General features: G+C 31.4%; 1 protein-coding gene across 3 annotated transcripts in view; it reads left to right on the top strand.

Moving 5' to 3' along the window:
- Nucleotides 1–24,014, top strand: part of LOC148275319 (ubiquitin-conjugating enzyme E2Q-like protein 1) — a 119,621-nt gene extending 95,607 nt beyond the window's left edge. For 2 of the 3 annotated variants that reach the window (XM_088235850.1, XM_088235851.1), the window contains 5 exons: nucleotides 6,280–6,877; nucleotides 13,568–13,772; nucleotides 16,843–17,044; nucleotides 20,452–20,691; nucleotides 21,478–24,014. In XM_088235850.1, coding sequence (XP_088091976.1) covers nucleotides 6,723–6,877; nucleotides 13,568–13,772; nucleotides 16,843–17,044; nucleotides 20,452–20,684 — 795 coding nt within the window. In that variant the 5' untranslated portion in view covers nucleotides 6,280–6,722 and the 3' untranslated portion in view covers nucleotides 20,685–20,691; nucleotides 21,478–24,014. The remainder of the gene's footprint in view (nucleotides 1–6,279; nucleotides 6,878–13,567; nucleotides 13,773–16,842; nucleotides 17,045–20,451; nucleotides 20,692–21,477) is intronic. The other variant, XM_088235852.1, reaches the window with a different exon arrangement.
- The last annotated feature ends 1,802 nt before the right edge of the window (nucleotides 24,015–25,816 follow it).

Raw genomic sequence — 25,816 nt, 5'->3', positions numbered from 1 at the left:
TATTTATTACATTTAAATTATTAAAAGTTCGCCATAAATATTAATTTTGCCTATAATTAGATGAAACAAGAGGTATGTAAAGAAGAGGGTTATTTCTTAAAACTTTGGAAGGAACATTGATAGAAAGTTTGCATAGTACTCGTAGTTCAGGACAGTCAATTGAACCAGAGGCAATTTTTAGTAAATAAATTATTCTATTCTCAAACTCACTTTTTTTTGCTGTTTTGGGCCCTACGTATCCCTTTTCAAATACCATCACTATTCTTACTCGGTTTGGTTTTTATTGTAAGTCAAAAACCAATTCATCGAATCAAAAGTTAAGTAACATTTTTTGAGTGTTCTCTTTTATGATGGTCGCGTGACTAGAGCCCCTTTAATTTTTTGGTTATGGGGAATTCAGTTACCATTTTTCAGTGTGGAAAATACAAACATAGAAGTCCGAATGTTTAAATGGCTTACTGGCTGGTTTGACTAATACTTTATTATACACTGGAAAACAATCACCATTCACAAATGTTTTAAAAGGGTACAAATATTTTGATATTAAAATATTTTTGTTTAAAATAAATCTTTTTTTTTTTTACGTGTACCTGTATTGAATTTTTCCTATGGCCCCTTTAAGACTAATCGTACACATACGAAACAGTAAAATTACATTGGGTGGACTGATTTTTATTGAATTATTAATTTATTTATTTAATGCCAGGCAAACGCGCTAATTATTAGATATGAAATGGATATCCGGTAACTATCGGGTATCTGAATAGTATCTTAAAATCCGGCGGATACCTAATATTCATTAAACTGTGAAAATTTCATGAAATCAACGCCACCAAATTGACTTATTGATATCTACCGTGTTTGGGTAAAGGGAAGTAACCCTCATTATTAGAAAAATTGTCTTTCAGTTCAGTATACACTCTAGAAAAATTATTTGACCGGGATATATAAATGTTTATCAAAAATGATTTTTAAATCAAAAATATATTTGCGTGCAAAACAGCGACAATCGACCGGATATCTGGCTATGCGACTTAGGGGCTCGCCAAATATCCGGTATCCGGCCAAACCACTATCCGTTTCATCTCTAATAATTATTACGAAACAAGGCCGACTAATCTCCACTCTATTTTTTAAAAAAAGATATTTACCTACGAGTAATAAACAAAATAAAAAAATAAAATAAAAATAACTCCACTCTAATTTTACCGTGTAGTATGGATTTGTACGACCGGATATAATATCGGTTTTTTTTTTACGTATTTACGATAATCTGATAGTTTTGTGTCTTCGTTCCTTTTCGTGCTGTTTTCTAATATTTTTTTTCTTGTTCAATTGTTTTCTAAAACTATTTTTTTAAACTTTTCTACGTAACACTCTTCACACTCGACTTTGAAAACGTTATGCTAAAAAAAATGGCAACCTATGTACATGTTACATATGTTTATCTTCGGCGTAATTAGTAATTAGCATTTAGCTTACACAACCCATGTATAGAAAATCATACCTTAATTAATTGCGTTAGTTGATAAAGTGTTGAAGTTACTTTGAACTGGTAGGTAGTAGTAGAATATACAGACATATTTTATTAACTAATGGCTTTGATGCAACACATTGAATAGAAAATGTCCGTGAGGTTAGTTAGAATAAGAGCATTGAATATAAAATGATTTTGTAGGGAAGAGGCAAAATGTTATTTGACTCAGACTGCATATTTATTGAGAATATGTAAACAATGCGCTTTTTGTTATTGAATATTCATTAATCGCACAGAGTAATCAATAACGTTCTTAATTATCAATAATTAAATTACGCTGTTCTGTATTTTTCGCTGACTATTTTTTTTACCAATAATTGAAACCAAGTTAGTTGATCCCATTACCAATGTCACGCCTGTTTTTTAATGAATACGAACATAATTCAAATCGGTTTGCGGTTTCCTGGTAATATTTCTGATTCCGAATCAGAATTCTGAGATTCGAGCCTCGCCCTACCATAATGAGGAAGTCCAGCGAAAATTAGATGTAAAAATGTTTTCTTACGCGCGGTAAAAATTTGATTGTAAGGCAAAGTTCTTAAAAACCCATGAAAAAAAACTGCTACTTTGAGACGTCACAGGTTTAGGTGAACAATAACATATCAATCAATCAACGAGGTTGTCAATTTTTTTAAAGTTCGAGATTAGCAATTAGCAAAAATTGACAAATCTGCTTTCTTTCCATACTTTTACTTTAATTTGCTTTTTATATATTTTGTTTTTTTTTTTAAATTATGTATTTTTGTATTATTTATTTTAGCACTCAATCTCATTTGGCATGTTATTTATTACTCACATTTCTTACTACAGTGTAGAGTGAGTTTATAGAAAACATATCTCAATTATCATTTCAATTATGTTTTTATATATATATTATTTTTCTATTGATTTCAATGATACTTTCATTTTGTTTTTTTTTTCACTACTACTATTTATTTCAATGATACTGTAATTTTGTATATTTGATTATGTATGAATCTAAATGTGTATAATTTATAATTTACATTTTAATATTAATGTCTTATTATATTTTTTTAATTGTATTCTTTGGAATTTTTATTATTATTATTTTTTTATGGGTTTTTGTTTTATTGCATCACATGGTATTATATTTGAAATGATATATTTTTTATTGTTATTTATTATGGCTTGACACGGACACAGCCTAAAAGTCTTAATAAGTTCACTTATATTTAAATGAGTGTAATTTTAAATGAATAAATAAATAAATTATAACGTTGTTATGTGTTGTGATTTCCGGTTTACGGGTAGCAAATTTTTCAACGTTTAACGCTTTTTGACAGGTACGGGGCTCTTCTTTTAAATATCCAGAAAACTCACCGACTTGCACTCGCGACGTCACGGGCGGAGTAATTTCAAAGTTACAATAATTTCAAAAATAAATTTATGATAATACAATACATAAAAATATTATTATTTTTTGATGATTTATTAACAAATATTTTTTTCCAATCAACCACTGAACTTCCTGATTTGATTATTTATTCCCATTTTCTCCGTAGTGTGTTTAGGTAAATTAAAACAATGCATATGTTGCCTTTAAAAATAGTTCTTACTCATTTGTATTCGATTCAGAAGCAGTATTTGCAAACTTTTTGAATGTGATAATTTCGGCTTCTGGCGGCGCATTCTAAAAATATAGATATTTTTAATGACGTTTTATCGGGCTATTTCCTTTTCCCTGCGTATTCGTTATTTACTCGATGGAATAGTGTCAGAAGGTGCTGTGTAGGTACCAGGCTTAGGTACAGTGGTACAGAGCAGGCGGGGAAAATGGGTCAAGTAACAAACACTACTGCAGATTGCTGAAACTAACGGCAACTCAACCATTCAGCGCTCAATGTGCTCTGCACTCTGTAGTTTGATACTCGACATTCGGTACCACACACATACACTCTGCTAATATCAGTGTTCGCTGGGCTAAAATATTTAGGGAGGTTTAAGGCATGAAATATTTATTTAAAAAGGTGTTTTTACACTAGAATATTTCATAGTCCCTGGAATTAATATTACCTGGTCGCTAATTCAACTTTATACTGAGTATAACTTTATGCGAGGTTTGAGAATTTTTACAATACTATCCCTATTCTACCACGATGCCTTGACATAATTTTACACTTGTTCTATAAATTAGGCCCTACATGTCTTTTATTATTATTATTATTATATATAACGTATAAAGCTCAATTTTCGTAATGGATCCCCCAAGGGTGGTTTTCAAAGTGATTGATAAAAATGTATTTTTTTGTATTATGCATAACTTATACAGCGCATCCGAGATCCTAATTAGCCAAGGCCTTTGGAACAAATTCATTAAGGCCCAGTGGGGTGATTATATTATAAGGTCCGATGGGCCGAATTAACTAGCATGTAATAGTCAGCGGTAGCTGACTGTTATTATTTTTAATTTCAGATTCTTCGCTGTTCAATGTTAATCGCTTACTAACCGAACTTTTTGTGTAGATATTGAATATATTATATCTGTATATTTTGTGCGGTTTCGGTAGCATTATTCTGAATGACAAATTCTTCTTTATCGCATTTAGATTGCTGTGAACAAAAAAATGTGAGGCCCAAATGGGCGATATTTCAAGGTGCTAAAGATCTTAACCAACTGAGGCCCGAGGCCGATCAACTGAGGCCCGAAGGGCCGAATTTCTTAGCATGGAACAGTCGGCTAAAGCCGACTGTTGTCTGCTAGTAATTAATAATTAATTTAGAGTAAAAGCATAAAACTGAATGATTTTCCTTACGATTCATATCATTATTTAGGTCAGCCGGTCAAATCATGGAGTATTTTTGATACTACTACTAGTCACACATTACTGCCCGAGGTCGGCGCTTTTGTACTCCGTTTGTGTACACTTTATAGCGTATAGTGTACACTGTACACTATTAATACTGCACAATTTCGCCAGATACTATTCAATAAAACTGTGTGTAATCATTCTAAATGAGAAAGTTAAGAGTCTTTTTTTATTTGTTAATATATATTAAACTAAGCCGTTTAAAAAATAATAATTATGTACTGTATTATCAGCGCTATGATTTTTAAAGTTTTGTATTTCTGAAATAACTCAGCGTGTGACATCAGAGGTTGTTCTCTAACAGTTCTTCCGATTGGTTCGTTTACGGTGACCAAACCGGATATCCTTCAAAGCTCTCATATCATTGGATGGTTCATATGAACCAGTGACGTCTTTCAAAGTAGTGCGTTTTTATTAAAATATTATTTATTATTTTTTTCGTACATTGTCAAGAAATTTTGCCGTACAATTTAATGCTCTAATTTTTACCGCGCGTAAGAAAACATTTTTTGTATCTAATTTCCCGTAGGGCTGAAGTTCCTCATTCCATACACATTTTTCTACTACTTATACTACATGATTTCATTAAAAGAAAATTCATCTGAATCTACATTAAAACATTGATGCGATATTTCTTTGCTTTGCAATCGAATCTTATATTGACCGAGCCTGAAATATCTCATTTAAGGCCAAACCCTTTGATTGTCTATGATTAAATAAACCCTTAGAGATTATTACTCTAAGCTTGAACCATTTTACTACACCTAGAACAATGTGGTACATACATATAAAAACAGAATTAAAGTATTTATTTTTTAATATTTCGTATTAATAATTAGTCGTACGTCACAAAAATATCGTAATAACGCACACCGGTAGATTAGTCTTTCAAAGCTTTTCCGCTCAGCTTTTTCAAATACAATACGTTTATTATTTGTCTTAAAAAGAACACAATATTGTATTGTTTTATTAGGTTTGCAAGGCGTCAATCAATACATTTTTTTTCTCCGTGTATTTTCATTTGACATTTATTGAGACACAAGTCTCCATGGAACCAATGTCCTGTGTTGAGTTGGACGAATATAAGTATAAAATTTTAACAATCAATATTACCATAAATACTACACAGATCAAAAACATTATAAAAAAATACATGGCATATTAAATATAAAAAAGAACATGCAATAAAAAAATATTTAAAATGTATAAAAAAATATATAAAATAAAATTGAAATAAAACCAACTCAAATATTTTGTGTTCCGAGATTATCGATGTTTTTAAGTATACCTTACCTAAAATTCGCAAAATTATTGCAATAATTGAAACCCTGGAAATAATTTGTGAAGAAATTATTTCCAGGGACAGGGGTTATGAAATAAACATGATAAGGTAGAATAAGTTCGATATTTTTGTTTTATCGTCATCATCATTTCCATTACGCACCTAATGGTGCATAGGGTACTGCATTGATACACCAATCGCAGCGTATCTTCATTTTATTTTTTTGTTACATGAAGATAAGATGATCAGTCTTACGATTCAGGTACCAGTACCCTTTTAAATAAATATTTCATATCAACCATGGCGGGAATCGAACCTGAGACCTCGTGCTTGGTAGGCAAACGCGCTAACCATTACACCACGAGGCCGACAATTTTTTTTGGTGTACAGTATGGACTATTTAAAATATAGTTCCTACCCGGTACCTATCTAGGTACCTTTTAAAAAAAATGCCTTTTTGGAACGTTCGATTTTTAAAGCCATAAAAAGCTACATTTTGTTTGTTTTTTTTTTTTTGTCTTTTTGAGTAATTACGTATGTTGACTGCCAATAATATTTATAATTATGTTATAATTGTATGCTGCCTTAATAGTCAATACTAGATTTTTAAAATATCTGTTTATCCATTACAGGCCTTCAGCGTTCACACGCGGCAGATCTGCGGTTAGCGCCGTACCCTTTGGAAGTTGGAGTTCCCGTTTCTAATTCTCACTCTCCCACTCGGTCTACCATCACCTCGGCGGGGGGCACTCCAGAGCCGAGAGAACAAAAAGGCAGACTGTACTTAGCACACACACAGCCGCGATAAAGTGAAAAGTGCACCACGAGTACTGCATTGTGCGCCGCGCTCTACCGGCGAATGTCACGCTCGGCGATCATCGCTAAATAAATTATATCTAAAGTTCGCGCAACCTCTCACGTGGATCTTTGGCACCGTGATGTGAAGTGAAGTGATAAAAGGTGATAGCGAATCGTGATTCCTCGCTATCGGTGAAAATCTAGTAATGCTCTAGAGTTCTCGCGAAGAGTGATTATTTGACAGTTCGCTTGTTTCCCGCGCTCAGTGTTGCCAGCCATGACGTCACGCTCGAAGGAAAAGGTGGCGGCAGCGTTCCGAAAGCTTTTCCGTTCATCTGAGAAGATCGGCGAGGGGGAGGGGTCGGGCGCGGCGGTGGGGGGGCCCAGCGGATCCCCCGCGCGCCGTGGTTTATTGCGACATGGCTACCACAGGTGCGTACCTACTTATCGCAACAATATTATACACATACGTAGTATATATCTGTACCTCAGAGGCAGACGGATGCTAATCCAGAATTTGATGAAATTACATTTCAACTTTTGTATCCAGTTTATGATCATGTCCATTGATTTTGTAAGTCCTATAATGAAAGAACCAATGTATTAAAATACTGAAAATTCAAATTAATACTATAAATTATCAGAAATCACTTAGAGAAAATAGATTCTTTAGGCTTTAGTTAAACATTTGACGTTTGTTTTGCATCCGTCTGCCTCTGAGGTACAGATATTATTGACGGCAGAAATTTGAAATGATGTGAAGGACAAACTGTAAATTGTTCAAGAGAAGAAAGATAAAATTAAAAAATGGTTCATGTTTTTGTCAATAAATGAACACCAATTCTAGTTGTATAGTGTCTGTTTTATTATAAAAACTATCCATCATCGATTTTCATTTACGATAATTTTTATGCATACATTATCTATTATGTTAGCGAGTACCTACTTATTATTTTTGTAAAAAAATATTTTCATGACCTTAATTTCTTCTTTGCCTTTAAAAGAATACTGTTATCGAAAAATTGATTTCAGGCGTTGCCTAGTAGGTGAATTGGTTCAGCCGGAGGAATCTCACGCACACGATAAAGGTTTCAGCTCTTTTTATTCACAAAAGTCAACAAATAGATGGGTTGAAGAAATGTGGATGTTTAAACAGGCAGAATGCTGAATGTTACACAGCGTGTAATGTGGCCGCTTAAACCAGTCATTGACAGGTCATAAGCCCTGTAAATGCCTAGACTTTCATATTCTTTTTTCAAAATGTTTTCCCTTTATATATAACTTTAATAATATAAATTCCAATTTTAGAACCATCTGATAAATAAGTCGTAAAATACTGCGCTAGAAATTGGGAATCAAGTTGTAGCATTACAATGTAGGTAAACGTTTTGCGATAAATTAGGAATCCAGTCTAAAATTTTTACCCCCGATCTTACACCAGAAATCAGTCATATCAAAACACTTGTCATAAAACGTTTAAAATAATAAAATTCACAAAAGCTCCGAACCAGTTTCTGCACAGTCGTAAAAGTTATTACGCTAAAATCTGGCACTCAGAACATTGTAAGGAAGATTTATAAATTTCGTTACATTAATTTATTTTAATGTTATACTGTATTCCGATCTAATAGGATCCGGCTATAGGACAAGACAAGACGTGTCAAATGAAGAGTGTTTTTTACAAAAAATGCATAACTGAACTTTTAATGTTTTCTCATTAACTGCAAAAAACGTTATGTATTAAAAACGATTAATGAAATATGTGTATTGTTTTGAACACATCATTGTAAATCACACTCTTTCTCTTCAAATAACATTGTTTTCTGGCCCAGAATACTTCTATAAATATATTGAAATAAACTGAAAACTGTTTCATGTACTTATGCTGTTTTTGTAAAATATTGTCATTTACGTTGTTTTTGTAAGAAAAATAAGAAATATTTTAAAACGGACATATTTAATTATTTTTATCTCCGCTGCTGTTGTCCTCGCTGTCAAAATCATGGTCTGGTACGCTGGAGTTTGTATTGGACTTAAGGTTTTCATAGAACTGTAGAATTTTTGGGGAATTTTAAAAATTCACAAGTCTTCTCAAATCACTTTCTTTGTTTGGATAACGAAATCTCCTACATAAATTTAACTCTTTCTGAAGTGGCCGTTTATTTCTTATAATAATTCTTTGTCAAGGCTTGTACCACTAAATGTACTTATAGCTGACCAAAATATATGAAAAATCCTCCTTCATTTTTATTATCGGACCTGTTTGATTATCATAGCTGTTTTGCATTGCTTATAAAACGCTCCAATATTTTCTTCGGGTTAAAAACACGTCGTTTGTTGTCCTTTGCACATCATAGTATGGAGAAGGTCCCACACAAGTTTTTAAGATTTAGTGCTGCTTTTCAAGTTATTAAATAATATTCTTGACAGTCCCGAACTTTTAAATTGTGTGAATTTTTATGTGAGACAGCGTGGAACGAGACAAAATACTTTTTTTGCTGTTGATTTGCATAGTTCAAACTATGCCAAATACTCACCCATTCCACGGTTCCACATGTTAGCAAATAAACATGGAAACTTGGATTTATTTAATTTATCTTTATGTTAATTGAAATGATTACTTTTTAATCACTTCTTTTCTAAATTATAAAAATGTACTAAGTGTTATACTTGTTTTACTGTATATGTTATGATACATCGCCTCTGTTACTCCAATACTTTTTTATTTTAACACTTTATTTATTAACATATTACAACAGAGATGAAGAACATTTAAGAGAAAGTAATATAGAAGTCTAGGCATCTACAGGGCTTATGACCTGTCAATGGCTGGTTTAAGTGGCCGCTTTACACACTGTGTAACATTCACCATTCTGCCCATATTTGAACATCTCTATTCCTTCAATTCTTTCATCTGTTGATGTTTGTAAATTTAAAGAGCTGAAACCTTTATTTATGCGGGTGAGATTCATCTAATTGAATTATTTCACCTACATACTAGGCAACGCCTAAAAAAGTCATTTTTTCAATTTCTATACTTCTTCATGGACCTTATTTATTGTTAATTTGCGTCATACCTATGTTATAATTACTTATTTAATTTTTCTCTATTATTTCCTTATTTTCTGCTGATTTTATTTCATGTATCTATATTTTTTTATACTGTGTTCAGGTGTTTTGTTTTATTATTAAAGAATGTTCTTGACAGTCCCGAACCAGGTTGTGGTCCCGTGGCTAGTGTCTCGGACTCACGGATCAATGGTCCGTGGTTCGAATCTCACTCTACCCCAACTTGGTTACTATTTTCTAATAGTGAGTTATTAACTCGTTGAAAATGGCCCTCAAAATTAAATATTTGCGTAAATTATAAGAACGCAAATATTTTTTTATTTTTTTTAATAAAAAATAATAATAATTGTTTTTTAATATTATTTTATACTTTGTCAAAGGCGTAAGCCGTCGAAATAAATAAATAAATAATGATGATGGACATCGGCGTTTTGTTTCCATTACTATGATACAATCTTTTTTGCACAGGCCAATAGGCAATCACATTTCGTTTTTGTATTTTCACCGGGAATCGATCCCGGAACCTTCCGTGCGTAAGTTAAACGTCTTAACCACTACGCCGCGGATGCCGCCTTCAGTAACGTCAGCCGTATTTCAGTCGGTTTACATGTTTCAGTCATTTAACTTTCATTGAAAGCAACATCGTCAGGTAAAACGGTACCTCGGCCCGACATTTTTAAAAACTGTCAAAATTATTTTTGTCGCAAAACAACACAACAACATAACTACTTTGATATATGGTCAGATGTGATGTTTTTGTATGAAAATCTCACAGATATGTAGTTTTTGTAAAATTAATCGGGTTGTGGTCCTGTGGCTAGTGTCTCGGACTCACGGACCAATGGTCCGTGGTTCGAGTCCCACTCTACTCCAACTTTATTTCCACTTCCTAATAGTGAGTTATTTACAACTCGTTGAAAATGGCACTAAAAATTAAATATTTGGGTAAATTATAAGAACGCAAATATTTATAAAAATATATTTGAAAAAAAATAATTCAGTACTGTTTTTTTACCTCCTTATTTATTTTATTTTGTCTTATCAACAAAAGACTTAGATGAGTAAAAAGACACAAAAACCCAGTAAGAAAAATGTAGTTATGCAGTTTTTGTAAGAAACCCTTTTTTTATTTTTTTAAAAAGGAATAACCCGCTAAGCCTCTATTTTGCGGCTTCTCAGCAGGTAGGATAGAGGATTTGGAAGAAGTAATGAAAAATACACCACAACACCCAGACCAATTGAGGAAAAAAATTTTCTTGGATTTTTTTCTTGCAACTGGCGGGAATCGAACCCGCGACGCCAGTTTCACAGTCGGCCGTCTAACCAACTACGCCACGGCGCTCACCGTGTTGTTGATAATTAATTTGGTGGGTATTTTGTGTGCAGATACGGGAATGCGGAAGTTCAGTGATTATTTATTTATTAATAGACCATCAAACTAAGTTAAAAAATGTTTTTTTTTTTATGTATCGTATTATCGGCGCTATGATTTTTTTCAGTTTTGTGATTTTTTAATTACTCCGCCTGTGACGTCACAGGTTCTCTCTGGTGAGTTGTCCTGATTGGTGAGTTAGTTTCCCGACAGCCAGAAATCTATCGAACGCTCTATAATTGGTCGATTTTGGAGAACTAGTGAGGTCGTTCAAAGTAGTTCATTTGTATTAAATTCACTTTTATTATTTTTTTCATACATTTTCGAGAAACTACAATTAAATGCTCTAATTCTTACCGCGCGTAAGAAAACATTTATTTTTATATCCAATTTCCCGTAGCATTGAACTTCCTCATTACGATTGCGAATTATTTAAATGTTATACGATTAGGCCTACCACCTACGTACTACTGATTTATTAAAAAAGAAGTAATTTAAAAGTCTATTTTTAACACGGGTGGTATGCTCGCGGCTATAGGGGTAATTAAAATTTCAAGCGGAAAGGAATTCTAATGATAAAAAGTACGGAACCTCAGATTATTATCCTTTGATAGAAAGGGAAAAAACGAAGGGAAATTTAATACGGATTTTGTTACAGACGTTTTTTACAAAGCCGTACCAGAGGATTTATTTTATTTAGTAAACTTATTTAGATTTTATTTAGTACGCATTAATTTGCAGTACCGAAACATAGTTACATACCTAAGTTAGGAGGTAATTTTCAAAAATGGTCATGTTCAGTTTTGTTAAATTTGAGTAAATGTGACTTTTAGTTTCTAGAGTTTCTATATTGAAGCAGAACAGTGAGGGACTTGACCAAATTTGAAATTTATTCATTTAATCACCATAGAATTAAGAATAGTCCAGAAACCACATACGCACGTAAAACAGAAGGCGACTAAACTAATCGTAAATGAGTAGGTTTACGTTTTGACCCATTAGTTTATTTGTAGACGTCGCTCAGTACGCAACTCCTGATTTGAATTCAACTATGCCGTGTTGTGTCCTTTTAAAGTGTAGAAACAGGGCGGTATAATAGACATTTCATGTGTAATTAGCAAGTGAATGTGTAATTAGCAAATGCAAAACGATGTATTCAAATATGATTCTACGCTCCTTCTGGACTATTCTTAATTCTATGTTAAAAACATTACATTTTTGTGCGAATAGAAGTGTTATTCATTCATTTGAAGCAAAAGCGATGCTCGAAAATTAATGTACCAAAATATTTTGAAAAAAAACTCGTTTTTGGACTTAACTATTTTTGAAAAATTACCTCCTGAAGTATGATATTACGAGTATATAAATATAATATCACCTTCTAACATAATATTGCCCGGGGAAATTTCAAATGCCGCAAGGGACAAAGAATATATGTTTAAGAAAGGAAAATAAATTTTGCTTTGTTCTTATTCTTAATTTGTATTTGTTCTTATACGTTCATACGTTTAATTGTTTGTGTGTTGTTTTTTATAAATAATTCCAAATATGGACAGTCACTGGAGGTCAAATTATTATATATATTCCATGTGTGGGTTCTAATACTTAGGAGGTAGAATATTTTTTACTTTAATTTGTTGTATTTATTTTTAGAATATCGTCGTCGCACTGAAAAAAAAAAACAAAAGAATGAGCCAAACAAAAATATGAAAATATTTAACGGGGACAGAAAAGCTTATGTTACCCTAAAAAAATGATTCGATATTGAAAATTTTAAAAACAATAATAAAAAAACAGAATATAAAACAAACTTAGGAAAAAATAAAACTAAAGACCCTTGAGACTCAACAACCATTTCCGAACAGACAATAAGAGATTTTGTTCAAATGTCTATTGTGTAGGTTCTGGGTACACAATGACTGCCGTGCGCTGATAAAATACTTGGATTTTTGGAAGTAGACCTGGTCCCTTAGAAGATAAATATTATTTTTGTTTTGTTTTATTTAATATTTTTCGTGCCTTATTCCAATGTTCCATATTTGGATACCTATTCCACAAATGGATACCTTTTCGTAATTTTGATTTTTGAACAATTTTGATCATTTTAATCATTATTAAAACTATAAGGAATTCGAGAAAAATGTATGAATAAACACGATTACTATAAAAAGTCTTTGATTTGTACAACGGTTTTCTTTTTTGTTCAGAAAATAAAATGGTATTCATATTTGGTCACTTTTTTCTAATATTGGAACAAATATTGCAAGATAAATAAATGTTCATTAAATCATTATTTCAATATTAAAACAAATATTGCAAAATGAACTTTGCTATTTATATATAAATAAAAATAAGAGGTAGGTACGTTTAAACAATACATATATTTCCCCTCCTAAACAAGTTATATCTGTCCCTTACAGCTTTTTATGTTTTGGAATATTAAACTGTTATTAAACTGATTTTAAATAAGAAAAAGGTGTGCTTGTTCACATGTTACCTAGCATATACAAAGCAGAATTTACACATCATATTATTATTGAACTATTTTCTAGTATAATTTTCTTGGACAAAATTCTATTAATGAAAAATATGAAAAATAATGTCAGATTTTAATTAAAATTTCCCCTTCAAAACTTTGTAAATACCCTTTTGGTTTGATGAACATTTTTGATTATTTTCAGGGACGGTGTTCGGCCAGCCGAAGGTCCCGCCAGCTTGCCCGGTAGTCCCGCGGGGGCCGCCCTAAAGCAGAAGGGGGCGGGGGGCGCCGCGCGGGGTGCGCCCCCGGGGGGGGCCCTGGCCGCCTCCGTGAGGGCACGCCGCCTCATGAAAGAGTTCAAGGAGATGCAACGCCTTCAGCAAAGTAGAGCTGATCCTATATTCACGGTTAATGCATATTTTGAATCTTACATTTATTTACTTTTAATTGAATTTAGTCATTTGTATATATTGATATACTGTATTGTCATTACAGTACATCATATTATAATGTGGTTAAATAATTAGGAGAGGTCTCAGAAAAAATGTTCGTTCGAGGTTTTCTCAAATACTTAAAGTCCCCCACGACTTTTGCTCAGATGTACCTGTATCACGTCTAGACGCCCGAGACTGTTCAATATTCGGAATAGCCTATAAAACCCAATGAAAAAAAATAATTCAAGAGGGGTTGAACACTGGATTTTCCTTGGGGAGAGGGATTTGAGTTCGAAACTCTTTGATGATTATTCAATTATTTGAGTTTGTTGTTCCATGTAAATAAAAATGTTGTCTTTGTTTGTTCTTTATGTTATTTTTTAATGATGTTCTTGTTATACAACAATATTATTGTATTATATTATTCGTCCTAATTTAACACAGGACCTCAGTCGGAGCTCAGCATGGAGTTGGGAGTTATAGTAAACAAAATTATGTTTAAAGGGGTAAATTTACGTGCATATATTAAAAATGATAAAACTGTATTGTCAGTTGAAATAATTACGTACATAACTTTTACTAGTCTCTAGAGACTAAAAATTATTTCATACTTTATACGGAGAGTAAAAAATTTTTTTTTATTTTACATCTTACTAAACGAGTATAGTATATATTGTTTTGCTATATTATATTCTAATCTGCTAAAGCCTAGCCTGTAATCTAGGTATAATATGTATAAGCCTAAAAGTCGTACCTGAAAAAAAGATCGTTTTTTTTTTCTTTCAAATTCGTATTAGTTCTTTGAGCTTCACATATTTACCAAGCCAACAAGTAATTTCTGCATCTCAAATATAAAATATTATATTGCAAAAAAAAGAATTCAGATGGCAAAGCATAAAACAGTAATGTTCTGTAAAATGTAAAATTTAACACGCGCTACATTTAGCCTTAGCAGGGGTGGCATTCTGGATCTTCTCTATCCTAGAGAGTGATCAATTTGAAGATTTTTATTTTTTTAAGGCGAAGACACTTTGCTTCATATAATGGGCACACTGATGATTAAACCGGTAGAAGGGACCATTTGTATGTTTTTCTGTTTTCAAAAGTTTTAATCAGTATTTCAGTAAATACACATAGAATAATTTTTAAAAAAACACCATAATTTAAAATGGTAATTCATTATTGAAAAACAACACTAAAATATTTTAGTTTGGGGATTGAAGTCTTGAAATTGAGTTTTATTTCAGCTCTCCTGAACATTTTTGAAAATTACAGATGGTCCCTTCTGCCATCTGACTACCGAAACGTCAAATGGTGTGTAAAACTGCTTCAAAAACGAAAACAAAAGTAATACGGTTTGGTCAATTCAATTTAAATCAATGTTTTGGGTAATGGTCGCAATAATGTTCTAAATGGAAATCATCATGTTTGATATCACGCGTTGATATTTTTTGACGTTTAATATTCAGTGTGGTCATTATACGAGTATGAAGCAAAGTGTCGTCACATAAAAAAAAAAACTTAAAATTAATCACTATCTAGGGCAGTGTTTCTGAACCTTTTGAAGTCACGGAGCATTTTCGATCATAAAGAAAATTCGCGGTATACCAAAACGAAAGATTAAAAAAACCTATAAAGATAACTCTTATTACAAATAAAACAGAATATTTTATTACTGACAAGTTAAAAATTACATTTATGAAAAAAATACATAAATACTCCAACGAAACTTTTTGCGGTGAAAATTATTTAACGTGAAACCTGAGCTTGTTGGCTTTCACAAATTTCAGCGATATTAGGTCTAATATTTGATAAAGCTACTCTCATTTTTTCGTCAAAATTGCCAAGTTTTTCGCGTTTCTTCGTTTTAATATTAGTTAATGTCAAAAAACCTAGCTCACAAATATGAGGTTGAAAACTGTAATATTAAAAAAATAAATTAAAGATGCACTTTCGTTGAAAACAGCATACACACAATACTATCGTAATAAACACATAAAATATTATTTAATCACAGGGTTTGTCTATTAGCTGTATAAACGCAATCACGCAAGGGGAATCCTCTGCAATCCACACAACTTCACTTTGCAAGGGTGCTGACATCTAGCCATTATATTTGCAACTTAAATCCACTACTAAAAGAACCACTGATCTAGGGGGTAGAGAAGATCCAGAATACCACCCCTGGGCAGTACTGTAAACAATAGCTACCTAAAATTAAAAAAAAAAAATAGTTGAATAATAAAAGATTAACACATTAGTAATTTTCCCCCAAATATAATATAATTGGTTCAATTATTTACTATTTACTCTCCACCAAATTTTTTGGTTGACAATTTTATTATTAGAAACTTTTATTTTCCAACAGACTATTTCTTTATTGTTTAAAAAAATATTCTTATTATGAACATGCAATAAATCTGTAGAATATAATAACTCATTATGAATGGTAAAAAAATATAGAAACGAACAATATTTTAAACAACTTTTTAAAAATAAAATGAAATAAATAAAACAACTTTGTTTTTAACCACATTTTTTTTTTCCACCGACCGGTTCAAAGCAAACAAGCTTCTTTGTCAACTTTTTTTTTCTTTAATACCTATTCTATTCTATTATTGTAAATGGGGGTCAGTGCCAAACAAGCTCCTGGCGTTACTGCGACCTGAGCAGATCTATTGTGACAGGTCCCCGTAAATGAATCCTCACTCTCCATTGGATGGAGGGCGAGTGCTATTGCTAAATATTATCCTCGAAGTCCAATTACTTACTTAAAGTAACGGGCTATTAGATAAGGGGCTAGTGCTCTCACATCTTAAAGTTTGACCAATGGTCCACCGAGAATGTGGCTTCCTTTGTGATATAAAGCATCACATTTCACATGTAAATATGTTTCATCAACTGCACTGCAAAACCTACATCTAGATGTTTTAGAATGATTCATTCTAGCAAGGTGTTTATTCAATCTGCCGTGACCTCTTCAATACCTGCGGAGTTCTACTCATTTAATAATTTTGAAGTTTAAAATTTTTTTTTTTTCCAGGTGGAGTTAGTAAATGACAACCTATTTGAGTGGCATGTTCGGCTCCATCGAGTCGACCCCGAAAGTGAACTAGCAGCTGACCTTCGGGAGCTCCGTATCCCGTGTGTTCTGCTGCATCTTGCCTTCCCAGATAATTTCCCCTTTGCACCACCCTTCATGCGAGTCATTGAACCGCGAATAGAAAAAGGGTTTGTCATGGAAGGTAAATAACTTAATTTCAGCATACTTTTTTATAGGTATTGCTTATAATATAAAAAATCAAACGCTGATTTGAGTCTACTGAACTCTTTATTTTTACAAATATAAAAGCAAAAATTTCGTGACAATTGTTTCGCCTGGTTAGGGCATTTTCAAACGAATGTGAATATTAGATGGATTGAATGTCCTTATATAGTTATATCATTCAAGGTACTTGAAAATAATCTTATGAACTATAGCATGTACTAATGTAAATTAATATTTAAATTGTGGGGAAAACCAATAGTTAAGGGCAAGGCTAAGTATTTAATAGGTAATGGGGAATTTAGGTATTTATATTTGAATTTCGGAAAAATTTATAACAAAGTAAGTATTTATTGACATACGTGTATGTATTGTGAGATACGTGTATGATTAATATCATTAATTGTAGTGCTTTCACACTTATAGATTACGCAGACAGGGTATAGTCTAAGCTTATAACCGAGTTACACAGTTTGAACCCACGCTGTGCCACCGGGTACCCTGCAAGACATCGGACCCTTCCTCTAATCAATGAAGCTTTATAGTTTTATATCTTTAGATAATTCTGATATAAGTTTATGCATTCAAAACTCAAATTTTTTGCTATACGCTGATGACAATAAAGTATTTAAAATTGTGTCTTCAATAAATGATTGCAAAGTTCTTCAAGCTGACTTAGATAGAATCTGTTGCTATTGCAAGGACAATCAGTTATTATTGAATTCTGATAAATGTCTTGTCATGTCATTTACTCGAAAGAAAAAAAGTATACTATTTGACTACAAACTATCTGGGAAAATTGTCAATCGTTCAATGAAAGCGAGAGATTTGGGTGTACTGATGGATGATAAGCTTTTATTTAGAGATCACATAAATACAATAGTAGATAAGGCGTACAGACTTCTAGGGTTTATCTTACGAATCTCCAAGCCATTCTCATCACCAAATACATTAAAACTTCTTTACTATACTTATGTGCGAAGTCAACTCGAATTCGCTTCATTAGTATGGTCCCCTCAATATAATGTATATATTAATCAAATTGAAAACATTCAAAAGAAATTTATAAGGAGCCTGGAATATCGTTTTGGTAACATTGAAAATGATTACAGCGCATCTTTGATCAATTTTAATATAGAATCACTACAAAAAAGGCGCCTTAGATATGATTTAATTTTTCTTTTCAAAATTCTCAATAACATAGTTGATTCGCCGTATCTTTTACAAAATATTGGTTTCCGTTGTCCTCTTCGCTATACTAGATTAAATTCCCTTTTTTATGTACCAACTTGTAAAAACAATTATACCTCGAATTCATTCATTAGACGCACCTGTAGAAATTATAACGAACTCAGTATTGATGTAGACATTTTTAACTGCACGTTGCATTTGTACAGAAAATTTCTTCATGGGGTCGATTATTTGGGATAGTTGCTGAATGTACATCTTGAGTGGTTTATGCTATGCATATGTGCCGCATGTAGTGTATATGTTTGTATATGTTTTATATGTGCGTTCATGTGTGTGCGTGGATGGCTCGGAGTGTACATTCGGTATTTTTATTTATTTTAATTTATTACCTCCATGGAAAACGCAAATGTCAACAATTATCTTTTTTTCACTTAAAATTCTTATTTATTTTTTATTTTTTGTCACATTTAATGTTTATATCTTTTTAATTTATGAAAACTTAATTGGTCTTTTTATGTTAAAAAATTGTTGTTTTTAATACTGATTTTGTATGACTGTATGTTTTCTAAATAAAATAAAATAAAATAAAATAAAAATAATTGTTGTGGAAATTTTATAAATAATATTATAATAGGTTGGTGTTCTTTTTAATTTGATTGAAATATTATGAAGAAATTTATATAAACATAAATGTATTTTTATACAATATTTATATTTTTAAGAATTTCTAAAATTATAAATGCAATTGTAAAATAATTCATCTATTATTATGAACGCATCAGGCAAGCGTGCACATAAAGGGGCATAGTGAAAAGAAATTAAATAAAATAATTTTTTGTTTTTATATTTGTAAAAATAAAATAAAAATCGGTGTTTGATTTCTTATATTATAAGTTTAAATATGAAGAGCTACAAAATAAACACCAAATCAATCAATATAAATATTGCTGGTTAAATGTCCATTTAGTAAACTTTTTTTTTATCTAGTCAAAAATATCATCCCAAATAAACGTTAATTAAACACAAAATGGATACAGGTTCATAAAGGATAGTTGCAAAATGGATCATTTTGGTGATATTTTCAGTACTTATCAAATACTTTCTAATGATAATATGGATGTTTTTTGTAGAAATTTCTTGGTAAAACTCCATAGTGGATGATTATAATAGAAATAATAATATTCCTTGGTTGTATTACTCTTTTAAAGTAAAACTTAACCAAAGAATTTGTTTGATTTAAAAATAAAAAAAAATTAACTAACTGCTAAATCAAATAAATAATGGTGGCCCCGGTGTATTTACACCGAGAGATTTCGAGTAATTCACCACTGCAATGAGGAAGTTTAAACATAGCATTAATGCTATGGGAAATCGGATACAAAAAATGTTTCCTTACACGGAAAACAACAATCAAAATTAACTACTTTGAATGACGTCACAATTTCTTTTAAATCAACCAATGATAGTGTTATGATCGATTTCCAGTTTCCGGGAAGCCAACCCACTAATCACGACGACTCACCGAAGAGAACTAGCGATGTCACACGTGAATTAATTAAAAATTACAAAACTTCAAAAAGTCGTATCGATGATAATATGATACCTGAAAATAAAATAAAATGAATTTTGGCTAAGTTTAATACGCTATTAATTTTTTTTTTCTTTTAAGCAATGAACTTCCACATTGGGTCTCTTTTACTTACCTGTTGTAGTGAACAACATAACAATATTTATTTAACAGGCATCTACATAATACTATAATCCTTTTAATTAACATTTATCTAATTTAATTTTAATCGAAGGAAGAAATATTTTTATACCAGTTCTTTCATTGAAAACAATTTTTCATATCTGGGTATTGTTGAAATTTGGTACATAGATATTTGATGAAATATATATTTTTTTTTTTTTACAAAATAATGATACAGGTAATAAGACGGGTGGTGGTCCCTCGGTTGTGTCGCGGTTACGGATCAGGAGGCCCGAAGTTCGAACCCTACTCTACCACAACTTCTTTCCCATTAACCTCACCTAACCTAACCTGGTGATTTATCACTAAAAGAATATGGCCTCTAAAAAAAATATTTGCTTAAGTCATAAGAACCCATTTATTTTTAATGAAGTAAAATATTGACCCTGTTATTATTTTGTGTGTTTTTATATTGCTGTATATTTATACATTATGACACTTTTCAGGTGGTGCTATCTGTATGGAACTGCTAACACCTCGGGGCTGGGCTAGTGCCTATACTGTAGAGGCTGTTCTCATGCAGTTTGCTGCTTCTCTTGTGAAGGGTCACGGGAGGGTTTCCAGAAAGACCAAAGGAGCAAAAGACTTTAGTAAAAGATCTGCTGAAGAATCTTTTAGATCTCTCGTTAAAACACATGAAAAATATGGTTGGGTTACTCCTTCCCTAAGTGACGGTTGAACTTAAGGTAAAAAAAATGCTTTTTAAAATCTATTTTATGATATTTTTTTCATAAATAATCTTACACAGTTATTTGAGGCATGTTTAAACAAAGACGGCATTCTCCAATTTTTTCATTTCAAGTAATACAGCAATAAATGTTTTTTTAGTACTTTTCCCAGACTGCAAAGATAATTTATTATTTTAGTTAATAATTGTTGCCAGAAGTGAATTTCTGTGTATATTTTATTACGATGAGTCAGTAAACTATTGACTTATTTAAAGTTATATAAAGAGGGTATTGGTTTGTTTTTTGGTTTTTGTTTTGTTTTGTAATGCAAAGGAGGCAGCCGTTGTTGTTGTGGAACTAAATACTAAATACATTGAGTCAAAATGTTTGAGATACTGCCGTTTATGCTCTGAAACCTTTGCAGTTGTCAATAGTATTTTTGTTTCTCTATCCATTGCCATATCTAACTCATTTTTGACCAATGGTGGAGATTGCCGTCTTTATTTTATCACGCCTCATTTATATTTGTTATTACTAACTACAATGTTTATCCATGAACTGTCGCCTATTAAAAACTCTTAAGTCTAATTCCTTTTCAATTCAACAAAATAATCAGTTTTTTCATTGTCCTGTCAAAACAACAAAAATGAATTTTGTGGTGTTTTACAACACCGCGTAAGTGACTCTAATGCTAAATGACAATATTGAAAATTCTAACCATCACTCATTCCAATAATAGAATTATTACATTCCAGTATATTCTTCTTATAATGCAGATGGATTCTAATATGAATGTTATTTTAGTCCACAGACTACCTCCTCCAGTGAATGAGGACAGCAGTAAATTAAGTCTCATAGATACAATACATACATGTGGTCCCTCCTCGCTCGCCAAATACCATCAGGATGCTGTTGGAATCAATAATTTTATACATTATTCAACAACACTTATTTGTTTACATCTTTTTTGTTTAATAAACCTGATATAGTAGAGAGAAGGTAGGAAGAAAAGGGTGAGACTGAAATAATAATACAGAATCCAATGTAGATGTTTTTCCCTTATTTTAAGATAGCATTCAATTTATAGTTTTTAGTATATTATCTATCACCAAAAAACTTGATGCATTTTTTAACCTTGTACTACGCATGTATATTTTATATAACAGTATTTTTTTAATCATGTGTATTACTCTCCAAACTAATCAAAATACATAATGGGGTGTAGTGTTGAAAAGGTATTTAAGAAATGTTTTTAATATTTACAGTGTCTATCCCCTTCGTGCGAATTTATTATTCTTTTTAGTGATAAGTGTTAGTAAAAGTTATACAAAAATGCTGTGAAATATTATTCTGATGTAGAAAGTAACCCTTTGACACTCAACTTCTAAATACATTATAAATTTCCACCATAATTTGACGTAAGTTGGTAAATCATATGTATATAATATCATGAGCATACAACAAAAACTGGCCAAGTCAGAACTCCTGTCTGTTGGCAAATCGAGATTGAAGTTTTTGCATAAAGACAAACCCAGTTTTGAGATTTTGTTCAATTTTGATTTTAAGTTTCTTTTACTTTACATAGTACGAAGCATTAGCAATGTAATGTGTTAGGATGGAAGTGTTTTGACTTTCAATATTTCCTGAAGTAGATGTTCATAGACTGACTTGATCAATATACACTTATCAATTCTGTAAAGAGCTTTGATATATAAGTGGACTTGGTATTTTTTTTAGTAAAAGATACCATCCAGCACTAAAACTTGGTTAAAAAATTGCTAAATTGGATTTGGCCACTTTAAGCTGTATGCTCATGATATATATATATATATATATATGTTTATGTGCGCTGAAGATTTCGTGCACTAAAAAGAAATGTAGTATGCTACAGGAAGATATTAAATGCATAATCATCTAAACAATTTTTTTTAAGACAGTTAAATTATTTAACATTCCCTTCTCTGTATGTTTCATATAACGTCTAATAAATTCCATCATATTATAATTTAAAATTCTTGTCTAGTCGGAGGCTAAGTTGAATTTGTCTCTGAAATACTCTTTTTACCAGAAGGCGCATTTGAAACAATGAAGATACATACTCAACTTTTTTAATGTAACGCAACAGCGTTGCGTATAATACTGCTTAAAACATTTATTATACTTTTTTCCATCTAATTAAAAGGATATTCAAATTATGTAATGCCGATACAGGCAAGGCACGTTTTTATATAAAAATAATTGTTATTCATAACATTTCATGCTAAAATGTTTTAGGAAAGTAAATACTCAATTATTATACTATTAAACTTACAATTGTAAGAATAAAATATAATTCAATGTTAATGTACAAAATTGTTGTTATTCCAGAAAATTAAAAATATTTGCAAGTATTAAATTTAATATTATATAATATTGACCCTTCATTAACTTTTCTTCCTAGAAAAATCAAGGGTAGAATATACAAATATTATAAAATATTTATGTATGTAGGTAATATTATATGAGTACTCTGAAATTTGGATGGGTTTAGATTTTGGGAAAGATGAACAACAGCAGGTTCTTTACCAAAACCGTATCAATGAATTATTATGTAGTTTATAATTATAAATAAATTTTAATATCCATGTTATATTTTCAAAGTGAGATGAAATCGATACTATAAAACTTCTTTTACAAAATCTGTAATCTTGTAGATAGAATTTAATCTAATCTGATTTCAGATAATTTGCTGCCGTGTATTCTAAATGCTTCTTGGTGTTTTTAAACATTGGTGTTCTATTGTGGAACTTAATATACGAAACTTTAATGTATAAATATTATATAATTATGAGACATAAAATTGCAGCATAAGAGCTGTCTAGTTTATATTGAATTACAGTTCACACGTTTATCAAGCTCCTTTCCATTTGACATCTCCGTATATTTATTAAAAAAATATTTTATGATATGTTGAAATGTGTTCATTTCACAACACATTTTTATATGTATCCATGCATTCAATTGATTATTCTAGTCACACCCAAAGATGTTAATAGGAATGTTATGAACATCCAAAATTGTAATTCAGAGAAAAAAGTACCTTAAAATAATAATATTCTCTTTACCCCTATCTTCCACTCTTTCTGTATACTTAACTATTTATGAAACAAAAAAGTCTGGTGCAAATTAACACATTCCTGAATATAAAAAAAAAACATGTTGTGATGTCTTAGAGCATAAATTTATGTAACCTTATAATACCTACTATGATTAGATATTAATGAAATGATTTTAAAATGTATATTATGTGTGTAAAATGATGTTGTAAGAAAAAAGTGATAATAAATTGCTCCAAAAGATAATTTATTGGCCTGTTTAATTTAATTAAAAACCAGCTTTATTAATATCTAGTGACTTACCAATATATCATATAAACTTTAAAAAAATATTTTTTGTGAAGTAATGTATGCTGTCCCATTGTACAAAGTTCTCTTATAAAGGGGATACTCCTTATCGAGAAAAAAGTAATAAAGTAAAAAGCAATAAAGTAAAAAGCAAGTTACATTTATGCCAAAAAAATATGTCAACTGTGCAAAGTAGGAATTTTGAAGAAAGCGCATATTGCCAGATTACTTTAAAACAGTAAACTATGTATCTTTAAAGTCGACTTGTTTCATACATTTTATGACGAGAAGGGAAAGCAAAGATTATTCTTACAAGATCTTAAAGTAAGGTTATCCTTACAAAATATTAAGTACAGGGAAATTAAGACGCTACACTCCTCTAAACCACAGATGTTAGAATAAGTTTTGGAATGAAATAAAACTACCATATAACAGTCGGTTATCGCTGACTGTTATATGGTAGGTTGGCCAACTTTTGTCAGCATTTTGGGCCAACATTAGTCGTTTTATGAGGCCTCTAGTAGTCAGAGTTTAAGCTAATTTGGTCTTTCGGTCTTACGGGCTGCGGTCCCGTGGATAGTCGGGGACTCACGGATCATGTGTCCGATGTTCGAATCTGATTCCCTTTTCTAACAGCAAGTTATTTACAACTCGTTGAAACTGGCCCCTAAAATTAAAATATTTGGGTAAATCATAAGAACACAAATATTTATTTAAAAAAAAAAAATAATCTGTCACTCAGAATAACGCTACCAAAACCACAGTTATAATATATGAAATATCCTGGCGGCTTCTGTGGTGTAGTGGTAACACGCTTGACTCACGCACAGAAGTTTCCGGGTTCGATTCCTGGCGAGAAAACAATATGAGTTTTCTCAAAGAAGTGGTAAGTAGATCTTCCGATTTTGGGTGAAATCTAGGTAGATTAATTAGATCAGGTGATCTACCGAATTCGATTGAAATTCTACTGATTTTTAAACATTTCCGTTTTTTCCACAGAATTTTTTTTCACTATTTTTTTGTCCCCAAAATAGACAATCGCTTATAAATAAATAAACCAAATGCTTACGTTTTTCTGTTTGCTCAGAAAGCAACTTTTCCTGCCATCTGTTTACTATTTTTAAAAATTATATACAGTGGTGAATTGTTGCACGGAATATCCAGGCTTGAGAAAATTCACATTTTCAATTTTTGTATTCTCACCAGGAATCTAATTCGGAACCTTCCGTCAAGCGTCTTAACCACTACACCACGGAGGCCGTGAGGAGATTTTTGAGCAGAAATCAACCGTATATGGAACAAAAAATGAAAATATAGACCGCAAATAATACTATTGTATATAACAAACAAACCTTGTATCATTCATTTCTTTAATTTCATCACTCACAAAGTCAAATACTTTTTATGTTTAAATATGATCACACTTTATTATATTTTTACAGGAAACAAAAGTCATAAACAAACTAACACAAAGTAAACGAGCAATCACAGCGCGTATACAGATTTTTTGTTTTCATACTATTTAAAACCCAATTGAATAATATAAAGTTGAATTTTAACCGGGCGTATAAATATAACTTTAAAATCTTTGACAGCGCGTTTTGTACGTATACGCGTCGATACTTGATAAATTACATAAGAAACGATAGAGACTGCCAACTTTGTAGAACGTTGTCTGTCGTACCAGTCCGGTGTAAAATAATTCATGAATAACTGAGAGAGACAGAGCTTTAGGACGCTTGTGTATTCCTATAGTTTCG

Source organism: Micrasema longulum, unplaced genomic scaffold, assembly GCF_059751315.1.
Source record: "Micrasema longulum isolate JH-2025_06_02 unplaced genomic scaffold, ASM5975131v1 h1tg001461l, whole genome shotgun sequence".
Lineage (NCBI taxonomy): Eukaryota > Metazoa > Arthropoda > Insecta > Trichoptera > Brachycentridae > Micrasema > Micrasema longulum.
Note: the sequence above shows the minus strand (reverse complement) of the source record. Positions and strands in the feature narration are given on the sequence as shown.